This window comes from Lotus japonicus, chromosome 2 (assembly GCF_012489685.1).
Source record: "Lotus japonicus ecotype B-129 chromosome 2, LjGifu_v1.2".
Taxonomy (NCBI): domain Eukaryota; kingdom Viridiplantae; phylum Streptophyta; class Magnoliopsida; order Fabales; family Fabaceae; genus Lotus; species Lotus japonicus.
The window spans coordinates 52,383,024-52,399,604 of NC_080042.1; the positions used below are offsets into that span (position 1 = coordinate 52,383,024).

At 36.4% G+C, this 16,581-nt stretch overlaps 1 protein-coding gene across 1 annotated transcript; it reads right to left on the minus strand.

Annotated features, from left to right (window-relative positions):
• Nucleotides 1-9,728: 9,728 nt before the first annotated feature.
• On the minus strand, nucleotides 9,729-12,964 carry LOC130736599 (uncharacterized). The gene is made up of 3 exons (XM_057588412.1): nucleotides 11,051-12,964; nucleotides 9,930-10,019; nucleotides 9,729-9,830 (listed from the first exon to the last, which is right to left on the minus strand). Exons 1-3 carry the CDS (start codon nucleotides 12,962-12,964, stop codon nucleotides 9,729-9,731), a joined length of 2,106 nt encoding a protein of 701 aa, XP_057444395.1.
• Between the last annotated feature and the right edge of the window lie 3,617 nt (nucleotides 12,965-16,581).

The following is a 16,581-nucleotide window of genomic DNA, read 5'->3' on the forward strand; positions in this document are numbered from 1 at the left end:
CACTTTCGTTACCTTTGCTGAGATATTTTCCCCGCTTTTGATGCTAATTATTTAGTTGGTATGAACCAAATCCTTTTATATGTATTTACGAACGTGCCTGGTGCATAGTGTTAAGTTTACTCATACCTTGCGTTTTATGTATATCAGATGTAATTGGCATATTAACAAGAATTGGTGTTGAGAGGGAGATTGTAACCAATGGGAAAAGATCAAAGATGAATGTTATTGAGATGGAGTCTGCTGGGTAGGATTATATATTCTGATGGATATACTTAATTTTTTGATATGAGTTAAAACTGTTTGAATTATTTTTTCAGTTTAAGGATTGAGTGTGGGCTGTTTGGAGTCTATGTGGATGAGCTGACTATTTTTCTTGGCCGTGGTGATATCAATAACCCTGTTGTTATTATTCAGTTTGCCAAAGTCAAATCCTTTCAGGGGAATAATAGTATCCAAAATGTCCATGGTGCTACCAAGATATGGTTTGATCCTGATGTTCTTACCGCTGCAGTGTTGAAGAGAATGTATAACTAATTTTTTTAAATATTTGTGTTAGGAGATGTCTAACATTAGGTTATATTTGACAGGTTTCTTTAATAACGAAATGTCATTTGGCAGGTTTCTTGAATCAAATGACTGTGTAAGTCGTTCACTTAGCCAATTGTCTGACTCGAAAATTGTATCTAGTGAGGATGAATTCTTGATGCCAGCTTCTAGCAAGACTATTGCACAAATGAAGGAGCTGAAAAAGGTTGGTAGTATAAATGAGTTGTTTGTGGGTCTGTTTAGAATCTATGTACTGTGTTTGATGTGTATAGTGATATATTTGTAGGATTATATTTGTGTTGTGTATGGTACCTTTTGTCCCATGGAAGAAGGTGTTGAATGGTGGTATACTGCATGTCGTTGCAATAGAAAGGTGTACGCGGATGAAAAAATGTTTTGTTGCGAGGGCTGCAACCACCATGTGCTTGTTGTCTATCCTATCCTAGGTTGTATGCTGATTTGGTTAATTATATATTGGACTCAATTTGTATTGTTGGACTTTGTAAGTTAACTTTGTCAATCAATTACAGGTATCGTCTGCAAGTTGTTGTTGAAGATGCAACTGGTGTTGCAAATTTGTCTCTCTTTGATAAGGAAGCAAGTTTCTTGGTGGTAAAATCCTGCTCTGAAATGGTGGATGCAGTTGAAAATGTTTGTTTACTATCAATCTTGAAGAGCATTTTGTTATTCGATTTATAAAGCATATTAATGTATTGGTCCATTTTTCTATGTGCGGTAGGAGGAAGCTTTCAGTGGTTATCCCTCCGAATTTTTTGCCTTCTTTGCTACGACAGCTCTCTTCAAGATTGAGGTTAAGAATGTTCATGGGCAGAGGTTTGAGAGATCTTGATTTGAGTCGTCTTACCGTGTTAAACGGGTCTGTACCGATGAAGGTATCATACAGAAGTTCAAGACGTTGCAGATAGAGCATAGTGTATGTCTTACATTGCCCTTTTTTTGCTATTCCTATTTACCTAATGCTAGACCTGATATTAATCTTTACGGGATAAAGGTTGGTGCATCTTCGAGCCGAAGTTTGATGACTACGCAGTCAACACTGAAGCCTGAAAGTGTGACAAATGTGTGTTTAGAGTTTATATTGATTAACGTATATAGCTTTGGATGTGCAAAAATTGTTATGCATAAGATTCTTTTGACATACCTTCGTTGTAGGATTTGATGGATGATTTCGTGGATGTGGATGGGGAGAAGTCTCCCAAAACTCCTTCGGAATCAATATCCCCTACCGTTGATCTAAATGGTAGTACTCAAGAAATCATCAATCCAATAAGGAGTACATCTCCTGAAATTGAAGAGTTGTTGACTGTGATTGGGAGGAAGAAGACATTGGCATTGAAGAACAAGAAGGTTAAGATTTTATGGACTTACTACAAGTGCCACTTTGTAATATTAAGTAATATCTTCAAATGTGTGATTGTGAAGAAGCAACTTGTGGTTGCAGTGTGTCATGTGTAGGGAATCTACAATTTAGTTTCTACTATGTGTTTGTGAAGAACCAAAATTTGGTTGCACTATGTTTTGTGTAGGGAATTCAAATGTTTGTTTCATTCAGGTGTTTTTTAAGAAGCAACTTGAAGTTGCATTGTGTTGTTGTTTCGTGAACAATGTGTTCAATTATATAACTATATATTGATTTGTTCCTTTGATGTGGTTTTATTTTTTCATTCCAAGTTACAAAGTTTTTTTCACATTGATCGGAAAGAAATGGTTATGATATGATATTATAAGTTTGTGTGGTGAAACTTGGATAAGTTAGTTTGTCCGGGTTGTATATTTGTAGTGGTTTACGAGATTAATGTTTGGCATGAAGCAACAAGTGGTCATGTGGCTTTGTTGAGGATGGACATAGAAGCGTTTATGTGCTTCGGATTTGAAGGTTGTAGTACATGGGTAGTTTATTTGTTTCTAAATTTTTTTTTTACCTAATGTGTTACTTACTCAATAGGAGGAAGAATGAGTTTGTAAGTGGATTAAGTGAAATAACAATGAGTCCTTGGCTTTCATGTTAAAGTGCCTTTTGTTGGTGTCCTCAAATAATCTTAAAGAATTGTCCATTAAGATCTTGAATTTTTTAATTTGTTGGAAGCTTTCATTATTTTCATTGAACCCTTTGTTAGTCGCTGCCCTATTTTCTTTGCCCTCCCCCGTCCTAAGTTGGTACCTGTTCTATCCAAGAACATAGAGATGAGGTATGGTACCTAGAGTGAAAGGATTGCAACGTGAGAATCTAGAGCGAGATAGAGCGTAACTGCTTAGAGAGAGAAAGTAACTGAATTTCAAGTTTGTTATTTCTCAAATGAGCTAAGAGTCTCTTACAATTGGTAATTGCCCCCTATTTATAGACTGGAGGTTGGGCCTAGCGTCCTTAACTATCCTTAGTGGGCCAGTTGGGCCTCCCAGGAGAAGGCCCAACTCCATGGCTTGTACGCTTTCCCTGGGGTAAGCGCCCCACAAGTCCACAAGACACCGAGCTCGAAGTATGAGAGCTGAGAGTGTCTTTTAATAACTGGGGCGATAATCATGAGAAAACTAACTAATACTAAAGCCTAGTGATCCAGGATGATTGCCAACATGGCATGGTAAGCAAGACTTAAGACTGATATTTTGATCCACTTAATAAGTCCCTCCGAGCCCACGAGTCCACAAGTGGGTTCGTGGCGACAACACTTGATTCCCTTGCCCAACCGCAGTTGTGACCGTCGTGAGTCCTGGTGGTTTGACGCGTGTCAGCTTCATGTAACATCTCAAGACAATGCAGAGGCCAGCGAATCAACTGAATCTCAACCACTGTCCTCGAAATGTCCCCTCTAATCATAATAAAGCCTGCCGATTTGAATTTAAACCAACCAACCGTCATGATTCTTATTTAATGCGCTACTCCCACTTTTCGAAATATGCGTCCTTTCCTCCTGTAATCATTTCACCTTGCCGTTGTAGGTCACGATTCCTTATTTAACTGTACACATTATCTTTCCCCTCTTTCTTCATTAATTCATTCCTTATAACCAACTACCCTCATATTTGTTCCTGACTCTCACACCGGCTTCCCTCGACAACCCTGCGAACTCCGACCTTTCCTGCTCCTCTCTACACAGCTTCTTTCTGGTTAGTTTTCTCGTCCCTGTTTTTTACTCTTTCCATTTTCTTCATGATGCCTTCAACAAGAGCCCTCTCCTCTGTGGAGGAAATCAAAGCTCATCGCTTAGAAACCTTCGCCACTCTCCCTTCCCCGGTCCAGGACGCTCCTGACCAAGGAATCCTTGACCAACCATCGGAACTTTCCACCAATGACTCTATTTCCGACCTTGCCCGCAGGGTTGGCGGTCTCTGTAGCACCCCGCTGTTGGAAGACCTCCTTCGCACCACAGGTTGCCGAGACCAAGACCGCCCCTAGCAACACCGCGCATTCAATAACCCCAAGAATTCCCACTTCTTTTTCGTATATGAATATATGTTCCTGGACCTTGGCATCAAACTCCCTTTTTCCCCATTTCTTATCCAAGTGCTGCGTGATGTTAACGTCTCCCCTTGCCAACTTCATCCCCACGCCTGGGCCTATCTGAGGTGTTTTGAAATTATCTGCAGCTGTGTCGATGTAGTGCCTTCAATTGCCCTCTTCTCCTTTTTCTTTGAAGTGGATTCTCGATCCCTGGGACCCCATGGCTGGGTTGTACTGGCGCCCCGCCCGGGTCGGGAACGTCTCGTTCCTTACCTTGATGACCCCGAACCCCATCTAGCCCGTCGGTACTTCCTGGTCGTCGTTCACCCAACTTACCCTTCGTTATTTACGCAAAAGGAAGGAAAAGCCCTCTTCCCGTTTTACTGGACCAAGCATCCTAAACTCATAGTCGATCCCCCTAAAGCATTTATGTCCACCAGAGAAAACTTTGCCCTCGGGATCCTCTCCCGACTTCCCCGCCTTAGTTGTGTTGAATTACTCGGCGCTCGTCCAGGCTCCAAACTATTCCCGCGATTAGGTTTCCCCTCTAAATGTCTCCTTCATACCTTCCCCTTGACCTTTATGTTGCTGACGACCAATCCTTTTGTTTTTTCAGGGAATATGAAGTTTTCTACCGCCGAGCTCCTAAGGCCTTCACCTCTGGAAACGCCAAGGTGTCTTCCTCAGCCCAGGTTGGGGAAAAGGGGAAATGCTCGTCGGTGAGCGCCTGCTCGCCTAAGAGGAGAAATTTGGGTGAGTCAAACCCCCAAGCTACCCCTTTGATTATCACAGATGGAGGGCCCGTCGCGCCTGATCTGCCGCCATGGATTCCCCTCCGTATGGCGCTTGCCACCCCCTGGTGTCTACTCACCATGGTGGGACAAGCACTTCCCTGCTTCCAGTCACCCCTCGCACCGTGACTCCATTGGAAGGGCAACAATCTCCTTCTGGGTTCGATCCCCACAGACGACGCCAAATGTTCTATCCAAGAACATAGAGATGAGGTATGGTACCTAGAGTGAAAGGATTGCAACGTGAGAATCTAGAGATAGATAGAGCGTAACTGCTTAGAGAGAGAAAGTAACTGAATTTCAAGTTTGTTATTTCTCAAATGAGCTAAGAGTCTCTTACAATTGGTAACCGCCCCCTATTTATAGACCGGAGGTTGGGCCTAGCGTCCTTAACTATCCTTAGTGGGCCAGTTGGGCCTCCCGGGAGAAGGCCCAACTCCCTGGCTCGTACCCTTACCCTGGGGTAAACGTCCCTGGGCGGGGGCCTCGCCCAGTCCAGTACCGACTTTCATTCTTATCATTGCGTCATTTTTAATTTAACCGTTATTTGGTGTCAGTTTTTATTTCAGTTGGCCACGACAAGAAATTTCGTCAAGCTTAATGGTGGGTTCGTTTAAATAAGGTTGCATTGGTACCATTTTTTTTTTGCAAAGTTCACATGTAATATAATAATACTTTTACCATGGGAGCATGTAAATATAGAATACTTTTGTTCATTTAAGGCATTAACAAAAGTCATATTTAATTAATAGTGACTGCCTTAGTATGTTGTTGTACAAATATACTCATATATGCAATACATATGGTTTATGTCACATTTTCAGTTCTAATTAGGGAGCCTAAATTATTGCACCTTGACATATCGAATCATGGACCCATTTTTAGATGAAGCATACTTTCACTTGAAGTGAAGTCCACATTAATTTGTAGGACTGAATCAAATTTCATTTATAATGGAGATTAATTTAGTTAGTTTTGTAAATAGTAAAAGCGATGCCGACAAATATTGTGTATTCTACGGTCTTATCTTTTAGTTACTATTTTTCATGCTTTGCTTCGGTTCTGAAAAGGTTTAACATGGTCGAAAAAATAGTAGCCCATTCACATAATGTTATAGTTGTTTATACATTTTTAGCTGTAGATGTCTGAATCCTTTTGGACAAGATCGTGTTCATTGTGATATGAATAACGATTGTAAAAGAAGGATAAAACTTAATCCAAGTAGTTTTTGGTAATATAATCAACATATTTATTCATTATTATGCTTCAGTGAATTGTATCATCTTTATGAAAATCAATTTAGGCAGGGATTACATTCCAGATGATGTGGATAAGTGACTTATTGGGTAAGTTCACCTCAGGGACAACAATGAGAATTGATAATAGTTTCACATGAATATATATAAAATGAAGAGATATCAGACTATCGTAGAATGCTGACAAATATGGCAAGGGTTGTGGTGTTAGACAAATGTTGTGAAATGGTAATATGGCTAAGGGAAACTTTTCCTACTTTGTGAGTTAGTAATACATATGAAAAAATAGTGGGTTACATGTTGTTTGTATACGAGTTCAATCAAAAAATTATCATTCAAGATTTTGGTAATGACAGTATATTCAAGGTTGATAGTATATCTATAGTATATTTAAGCGTTGTAGCTTGTACCGCTGTAGTAATGTCCAACACTTTTTTTAACAAGCTTTGTAGCACATGGTACATACTAAAACGCTTAAGTTTATAAAACGTGGTAATATACGAATACATTACAACATATTTTCTGAAGAAGCGTTGTAGCATGGAACATCCTACAGCGCTTAATTTTTGAAAAGCGTTGTAGAATGAGACATCCTACATCGCTTAATTTTATAAAAGCGTTGTAGAATGAGACATCCTACATCGCTTTAGTTTAGAAAAGCGTGGTGATAAAGAAATGAACTACAACGTATTTTTGGAAAAGCGTTGTAGGATGTGACATGCTACAACGCTTAAATTAAAAAAAAAACGTTTTAGAATGAAACATCTTACAACGCTTAGTTTTAAATTGGATATATACTTTTTGCATTGTACTCTAGCATATATATACTTCTATATGCTTGAGACATAAAACAATTCTTAAATTTGTTTCCCACAAAACAAATAAATTGTAATAAAAAATATTATTAATAGAAAGAACTCCATGAGAACAACTCTCTCATGAAGAAGGGAACAACAAATCCAACACCACATGAAATGTCTACAGAGCCTCATTTAAACCTTCCTAGGAAAAACCCGGTGGCAAAAACTCTCATGAAGAAGGGAACAACAAATCCAACACCACATGAAATGTCTACAGAGCCTCATTTAAACCTTCCTAGGAAAAACCCGGTGGCAAAAACCCTATTGAAGGAAAAAGAGTACTCCTTCCCAAGCAAGTCAACAAAAAAAACCTAGACAACCCCATATATATACAAAAACACAAACTAAACCTAGAGAAAACCAAAGCCAACACATGGATGTTTGTTAGCACAACTTCTATATCACCATAGCCATCAACCACAAGCCACACTACCATGTAAATATTCAATATGAAGTAGAGAAAAGGCTACTATAGACATGATGATAATGAACGAAGTAGCACACACCTAGCCATACTCAAACCCGAAGCCACATTGCCACCTCTGCACTCATAAAAAACTGCAAAAAACCTGCAAAAAAAAGCAGTAAACACCCAGTAAAAATAGCACAACCAACCCAACCAAGAAGCAACCTGTAACACCCTCTAAACCCCGCGTAAATTTTATAGCATAAATCAGAGTAAAATGCATAACACAGAGGGTGTCACACTTATTCTCCAAAACCATAAATCAAAACACCTGTCATGCTCATAATAAATATATAAATTTTCCAACTTTAATGATTTAACTTCATATGCATAACACAGCGGATTTATTCAGCTTCAAAATAAAACATAATCCAAAAATAAATAAAGAGAGTTCATAAAATAACTCCTAACATCAAGGTACAAAACTAAGCGTTTCCCGGTGTTACATAACAGAGCACGACTCCCCTAACTAAACCATAAATGAAAGACTAACTCCTCAAACTAACCCTCGCGAGAAGCTCCACTATCCTCGGTACCTGAGCGATGTCGCATAGAACATCATTCCAACAGAAGGGTGAAAACTCATATCATATAGATAAGCATAATAATAAATAATGTAAAAGCTTATCTATGTCCCACATAAATTCTTCACACTTCACTAACAAATAATAAATTATGTAATTTAATATAATCAATCAATCTCACAGTTATGACAATACTCCATAATTCTTAGCATCAAGTAAGCAAATATTATTTTCTACAATTACTACAACATCAAATATAAAAAAAATATCACAATTATCATTAATTTGCATCAACAACTCCCTAACACATATGACTCAAGTGAGACCCGTGCAAATGCCTCTGGTACCAAAGTTGTTATCCTTAGCGGTATCACCGCGTCCACTCCAGACAGATAACCACCAATAAAGCCCTCGCTCTAGGCTTCAAAACCACTCTAGTTTTGGGACAAGTCACTAGTCTCCACGAGAACTAGCAAACATTGCCTCTTGACAACTATGCAGTGTATTGTGCACAACTCAACTAACATATGCATATTCAGACCATCTCCAAGTCTTAATTATTTTAGCATATTCATCACCAGCTCAACAACTCAAATCATCTCCAATTTCACAAAACACACACTTACATGTTATGAATCACACAACTTGCAATCACAGTAACTTAACAACTTAACACATAACATCTATTCAGAAAAACAACACCAAAATAATAAACTATTAAACATATATAAATTATCAAAAACACTCAGAAAAATCCAATATTTTTATCATGATTCTGTATACACGTTTTGTAAATTCCTATAAATTGTCAAGTCAAAATTCGAAGTACAAAAATCAGGAAAAATCGTACACTAACAACAGTTCGTAAGAAACTAGACAACTTAACCTATGCTCACTAAAATGTGTATAACTCGAGCTACAAACGTCGGAACGATGCGAAACCAGCGCCAAAAGTTTCATAACGAAAAGGGCTACAACTTTTATGAAGACTACTTCTTCGGATTCGGTCATTAACATAGCTCGAAATAGGGTTCAAGAGATCGTAAATTTCCCGCGCGCAACCTGCGCATCATACGCGCATATCTTCTACCCCCAAAATTCATCTTAAAATCAAACCCTAACTATTTCAATTTGGGAATTTATGCATCCTAAGGTTTCTAAATCATGCTTCCTATCATTACTCACTATCATACTAATCCATAGAACATGAATTCAAACCCTTACCTCTTGAAGATCAAAGTCTAGGTTTTCTTCTCTTTTCTCCTCTCCTTCTCTTTTTCACGCTTCTTTTCTTCTGTTCTGCTAACTTCTCCAATTCTCAAATTCTGATTTCTCCCTTTCTAATTCACTCCTAACCCTTAAATAGTATTCTAATGGGCCCCACTCCCAACTACTCACTTAAAACCTTAAACTCTTATTATCTATATCACATAATAACTTATTTTATCTAATAAAATCACTTAATGAACTTATCATCTAATTAAATCACATAATCACATAATCATCTAATTAAATCACATAAATTATCAAATTACCATATAGCATAATAATAATTAAACTAAAATAATAAATAACATAATAACGAAAAGTGTGGTGTTACACAACTCATCCAAAGCACCACCCTTGAGAACTACCGTGCAAGTAGCATATTACTATGGGCAAAACAAATTATAATCCTCGGTGATCACCATAGCATATAACATCCCTTGCACCATAGAACTTAAAATAATTGAAGTATAATGCTCAAAATACAATAAAATATAAAATTAACTATACTACTACAGAATATCAATTTAATGCATATAGTTGTATATGCTATTACCATCTATTGAAATATAATATTTTGAAGCACGAACTCAGCCCAATCTTCCTTAACTTCACATGGTTTCTTATTAGAATATGTAGCACATCTATATTTAGGAAAGTACTGCAAAACATAAACATCACATAAGTAAAATCATTGTAGTTATAGAATTAAAATAAGACATTTGTTATATAGATTATATTAGACATCACATATCTCTACAGGGATTGGATCTTGATCTTGTAAAATATTATCCTTCATAAACCTCATGACATAGAACCCACAATCTATGCCATTAGTTTGCTGGGGGCACTATAAAATCAAAGAAAAATATTAAAAATAATCATTCAATTTAATTTTTTAAATAATAGATAATTTGTATATATTACCTCTACAACAACCCAATTTATTTTGTTTGCCTTAGCTTTTGGCAAACTAACTCCCCTACTTGCGCGGTACATGTATAAAGCACTAACAAAGTGAAATAAATTTTACATCAGAATTTTTTTTTTCTATCATCACATTCACAAAAAGAGATGAATAGCAAATGCATACTTGTTAAATATTTCCTTCATGCCCGGCCAATCTCTGGGAGTACCATGCATAAAATTCAAATAATAGATAGTGTCTAGTTTGGAATTGGGGTTGATGACAACCAACACCCAGTGATTCCTACAAATTTTTTGAGTAAGAACTAATTAAGGATGTCCACTGGACGTAAAAAATAATGCTTACAATAGAAATGTATATAACACTTGTGCAAAATAAAAATGCATTGCTCAGTGCTCACTAAGTCAGTATACACAAAAGTTCAAAGTACATTTGATGGGTCATTAAAAGTGACCTGTTTGCCTACATCGTTTATCTTTCAAATAGAGGTATATGAAAAAGTAAGAAATATTAACATTTGGTATTGGTCACATTTGTGTAATTGGAAGTAATTAGTGTGAATGTTATTGATAAAAATTCAACAGAACACACTACCAGTATTACCTGTACCTCATTCTTGCCAAAATTTACACTCATCATCATTTCATAATAGTTTTCTTCGAGAACCAACCATAGATTCATCAGTACTAATTGATAAGTTTAATAAGAAAAACGAAAGATAAGGAGATGATACATATAATAAACTAAAAAGAGACTCTACAGCATATGACAAATCAGTAGATTTAAAAATTTAAACTTCTTTACTAGAGAAAGTTTACAGTTAAAACAAGTTCTCTTTGCAATGTCGGCAACCTCTCAGGATCAATTACTTTGCTGCAAATCGCCTTGAAGAAGAAACATAGTTTTGTTATGGCCCCACACACTTTTTTGGGCTAAATTGAGCGTACACCCACATGTAGAAAATGCTCCATAAGAACATGACAATCGTGGGACTTTAGATTTTTTAACTTCAAGTCTTTCATTGATACAAGGTTGCGAATGTTAGAAGAGTACCCCTCCGGAACTTTCATTCCTTGAAGAAACATACAAAAAGCAATTTTCTCTTTTCTAGATAGAGTATAAGCTGCTGGAGGTAGAAATGTACGACTCCCCTTCTTTACTGATCTCAGTTCTTTCCTTATTCCCATACTAATAAGGTCCAACCTTGCATTGATACCATCTTTACGCTTTTCTTTAACATTAAGTAACGTGCCTATGACGCTATCACAAACATTTTTTTCAATATGCATCACGTCAAGGAAATGTCTTACATATAATGACTTCCAATATGGCAATTCAAAGAAGATTGACTTTTTCTTCCACCCGCTTGTGACAAGCTCTTCAGCAAAAGGTTTACCGAATTTAGTATTCAAACCCTTCACCTTATCAAACAATTGATCCCCGGTCAACGGTGTAGGAGCTATAACTTCTTCTGTGTTCCCATTAAATGCTCTTGTCCAACTCCGATATTCATAATTTGTAGGCAAAAATCTACGGTGCCCAAGGAAGACATTTTTCTTACAATGTTGCAGCCGAATCCAATATGTATTCTCTTCACATACAGGGCAAGCACATTTCCCCTTCGTACTATATCCTGACAAATTACCGTATGCTGGAAAATCGCTAATGGTTCCAAATAATATAGCCCTCAAATTGAAATGTTGTTCCTTGTACCCGTCACACACCTCTACACCTGTCTCCCACATTTTCTTTAGGTCTTCAATCAAAGGAGCCAAGTATATATCAATATCATTTCCGGGTTGTTTAGGCCCAGAAATTAACATAGACAACATCATAAACTTACGCTTCATGCATAACCATGGAGGTAAGTTATAAATCAGCAATATCACCGGCCACGTGCTGTGAGAGCTACTTTGAACACCATGGGGATTTATTCCATCACTAGACAACGCAAGACGCAGATTTCTTGGTTTACGCTCGAAATCTTTGTAATCGTGATCAATTTTCGCCCATTGAGGAGAATCTGCAGGATGACGAAGCATGCCATCTTTAATTCTACCATCACTAGCGTGCCATGTCAAGTTTTTTGCATCTTTTGCACTGCTATACATGCATCTAAATCTCGATATTATAGGAAAATACCAACCCACCTTTGCTGGAGCGGTTGATTCTTTCATCTTATATCGTGAGACATTACATTTAGGGCAACTCTTTAAGGATGCATATTCATTACGAAATAAAATGCAATTATTAGGACATGCATGTATCTTCTCATATCTCATGCCAATGGAGTATAATATTTGTTTAGCCTCGTAAGCTCGACTAGGAAGCACATTATTGTCCGGGAGCATATCTTTCAGAAGTGCAAGTAACTCCGTGAAGCTCTTATCAGACCATCCATTGCTTCCTTTCAAGTTATACAACTTTAACACTGTCGACAATCTTGTGTACTTTGTACAACCATCGTACAACGACTTCTCAGAATCGCTTACCAACCTCTCAAACATTTCAGGACAATCTCGAAAGTCTTCTTCAACTACTTTTGCAAATTCTTTCATTTGGTCGTCTTCATATATATTTGTGTTGGCATCAGCTACAACATGCTTTTCATTATTCCCCGGATCACTACCCTTACATCTTGTCTCACCATGTCTTGTCCAATATTTATAACTTTGATCAATTCCATACATTATCAAATGATCTTCCAAATTAGCCGCACTAATTCGCTTTGCAAAACAACATTTTAAGCAAGGGCATACAATTCTGGTAAGATCTTCTTCATGCTCAACTGCAAACCTAATAAACATTTTCACTCTATCCTCATATTCCTGAGACAAACGATTGGCAGACATCCATTCCCGGTCCATATTTCTCAATCTATCAAATTAATTATGACATTAGTTACATGGAGTTAGAAGAAGTCGATGTTTACATAGAATGTCTACTTAGTTTTATATTTACATATTTTGGTAAAACAATGCCAAATAAAGGCTAGTAAATCAAAGAAGCCTCAACTAATAATCAAGTGTCGAAAAAGCCATAGTCTGTTAACTTCAACCTCACATTGCATAAAATTTAGCATATGGATACAATTGAATAGTGAGATTAGATTTTTCTTTTATAAGCCAAATTTGAATTAGAAGAAATACTAGGAATATTTCAATCCATGTACAGAGAGATATATACAAAGTAAAGAGAAGAAGAGTAAATATCAAAAGGGAGAAAGAGCTTTAAGAGCTACTTTCAACATCTGCTACTGTACAAGCATGGTCTAAAAAAACCTAAGTCTGCACTATAAGCACAAACACCACAAACAACAACCTCCTAACCCTGCATGTCGTACTAGAGCAACATGGCAGCATCACAAATGGTCTCACTGCCACAGTTCAGCACAAATCCACTTGGAGAAGCCTTAACAAGCTACTAGTTGAAGCCGACAGAAACAACTTCAAAAGGCCCTAAATGCAAGTCCAGCTAACAGGAAAAAAAAGACAGGGCAAAAAAGTGTAGTCAAGGAAAGATGCAGCAAATGGATGTAGTTATGAAGTTTCCAGCAGTCCAGGTTAGAGGGATTGCAGACAAACTAAGGGGTTTGAGGTCCACTCATAAAGAGAATAGTGAGATTAGATATAGATGACATTTTTAAGGACAGTATGTTAATAGGATTTCAATCCCACTTCATCAATTTCTGCATATATATTTCATTTTCTTTTGTATTCTTAAAACTACATTGGACATAATAAACCAGCAAGTGGTTCCCACGAATAAGTTGCAAGATAAACCAAATAGAAAAAGAAAAATTAAGGAGACGTTAGAAAAACCATTCCCTCACTTGCGCTGAATCCTCCAACTTGAATAAAAAACATTAAGCCTTAAATTCCAATGGATAGTCACCCAAGCCCAACAATCTAAAGGCACATAGAACCCAGCCAATTGAAAGGGTGAAGGACAATCTCACCATATCGGATGCAACTTCAAAACATATACAAAACATAATTACTGCTTACTAGCAACTGGGTTCAATAGAGGTGTCCTGCACACATTAGCACAACACCAAACCTCAACTCCTACTAAGGTTAAATTCAACCACCAACTCAAACCCCCAGAATATGTTACTTCCTTATAGCAACAGAAGTTTAGAAAGACAATCCCCCCAACTTAATTATTTTGTATGTCAAAAGCAAGAGACATACTTGAGTGACATCGCATAGAATCAAGACAATGCAATGGGTTTGGAAGAGAAAGTGATTACCTTTGGTGACTAGAGATAAAGAGAAGACTCTACACGATCTGGTTCCGTTGCCACAGCTTGACCTCCCACACGTAAAAGACAGCCAGAGGTGCTTGTAATGCTTAGAGCTTCCTGAATCCCTCTCCTCGTGCCTTCTCGTAGAGAGCTTTTCAGTGGCGGGTGAGATGAGAGAGTACAAGAGTGTGCAATTTTACCGTATAAGGTTTCTAAGAAAGTGGAAGAGTGGGGAAATTTTGTTTTATGGGATAAATTTGTTTTATTTTATATTTTATAGGAGATAACTTTGTTATATTCTGCACTCTAGTTTTTTTTGGATTTAAACACAAATCTAATTTATGAGATAAATTTTGTTTTATTTTTGAAATGAGAGATAAATTTTGTTACATTATTTTTATTTTAACGTAATTTTGTTATATTGTTATCTCAATTTGAGTGTTTTCAAGAATATGTACATGATATGGAGTTAGGTACTAAAAGAATAAAATGTGTGGCTCTCAAACTTTGTACTTTAATGTTGTTAATATTAAAGGTGTGGAATTTAATTTTTGTACTATAGTAAAGGAAATGTTATATTTTTTTTATGCTTTTTCTGTGCATTTTGTATTCTATTAGTATGTCATTTATATTTACGGTTCTGCTAATGTCATGATTAGTAAAAAGCAAAAGTTTTTTACAAAAAGATTAAGAGAATTTACTGCGGTGGAAGATTTTATTTCCGTAATTACTTATACCCTTTTGCAATAGTGTAATGGTGTAATGGAAACAATTGCAAATTAACCTTTCCTGTGTTTTTTAAAAACATGAAAGGCAATTGTTTAGTATATGTAGCACGTTCCCCTGTAGCATTAATATCTTGAAGGAGAATACGTCACCTATAAAAAGGCTTTTCGGTTATGCTCAAAGTAACCAACTTCTCATTCAACTTTATTTTGTTAGATTTGTTTTATTTCTTTAGAAGGAGAAATCATGGTGCACGTGGAGCCATCTGATGGATACTATGATACAGTTGGAATATTCATATATCCAGGGGAAGTATGTCTTTGCTTCAAGCCTTGAAAATTTTGTATACTGTTGAAATGGTTACAAAATTATTGAAACACATTTACGTTGATATATTGCCATCACGTTCGTGAAAAGTTATTGCTTTTAAATGGATGTCTTAGTGTTCATAACAATTTTTCATATACTTATAATTTTTTTCGAGGTTCACATAGCTTCAATATTGCAGTAACATGTGAAGGAAAAAATTATTTGAGTTTTTTGTTTTGTTTTTCTAACATGGCAACATTGAAGGTTTTAAAAATCTTGATATTAGATGAGGATGATTCAATTTCAAAGGTTACTAGGAATATTGTCTACAAGGAGGTTTTTGACAATATATGATGAAAGGTAAATTGAACAAAAATTTAAGTATTTCTAAAGTATTTCTGTTTAAGAGGTTCAATCATAAAATTCAAGTTATACAAATAAGGATCCTGGTTTCTCATCTGTTTCTGTCATATTTTTCGCATGATCATGTTTGCAAGTGTTGATGACCATTTTCCAGGACACTATTCAATCACAATTTATGTGTCATGGTCATATTATAGGAAAATTTCGTTTTATTTCTACAATTATTGATATATTTCCGAAACTGTTGTTTGGGTTCATTGTTGGCAAACCATGTTTACTATTATATTTCATATTGACATTTAAAACGTGACGCAAAGTTATCATCTAATAGTTTCAAATATTGAAAAACTGCTATTGTGGGTAGGCACATGTTGCAGTGAAACATATTGACCATTGAATACAATTATAATTTCAATATATAGTTGAAGTATGATGTTGTCTTGCTATAGTTTCTGGAGATATAATTAGTCTAGAAGGTGAAGAAGTAAAGATTTGTAATTTAAGTGACATAATTTATAATATACCAATACTAAATACAAGTGGGTAGACAACATATTGATAGAAATGTAGATCAAGGTGTAGTGGGAAATACACGTTGATGTCTGTAAAAAATAACCATGTTCCTTTCCATTTAAACGAACCGAGGTCATCAATTTAGCATTTTGAAATGACATAATTTATAGTTTTATTTGGACATACACGCCTTCATGATATTATGTCTCTGACACAAAGTTACTCAGATTTCCATCAAGGGAAAATGGGTACATAAAATTAGAGGCTACGAATGAACCAAATCACTTGACACCTATAGCTGTGCTTTGGGCTGTGTAAGCATTTATT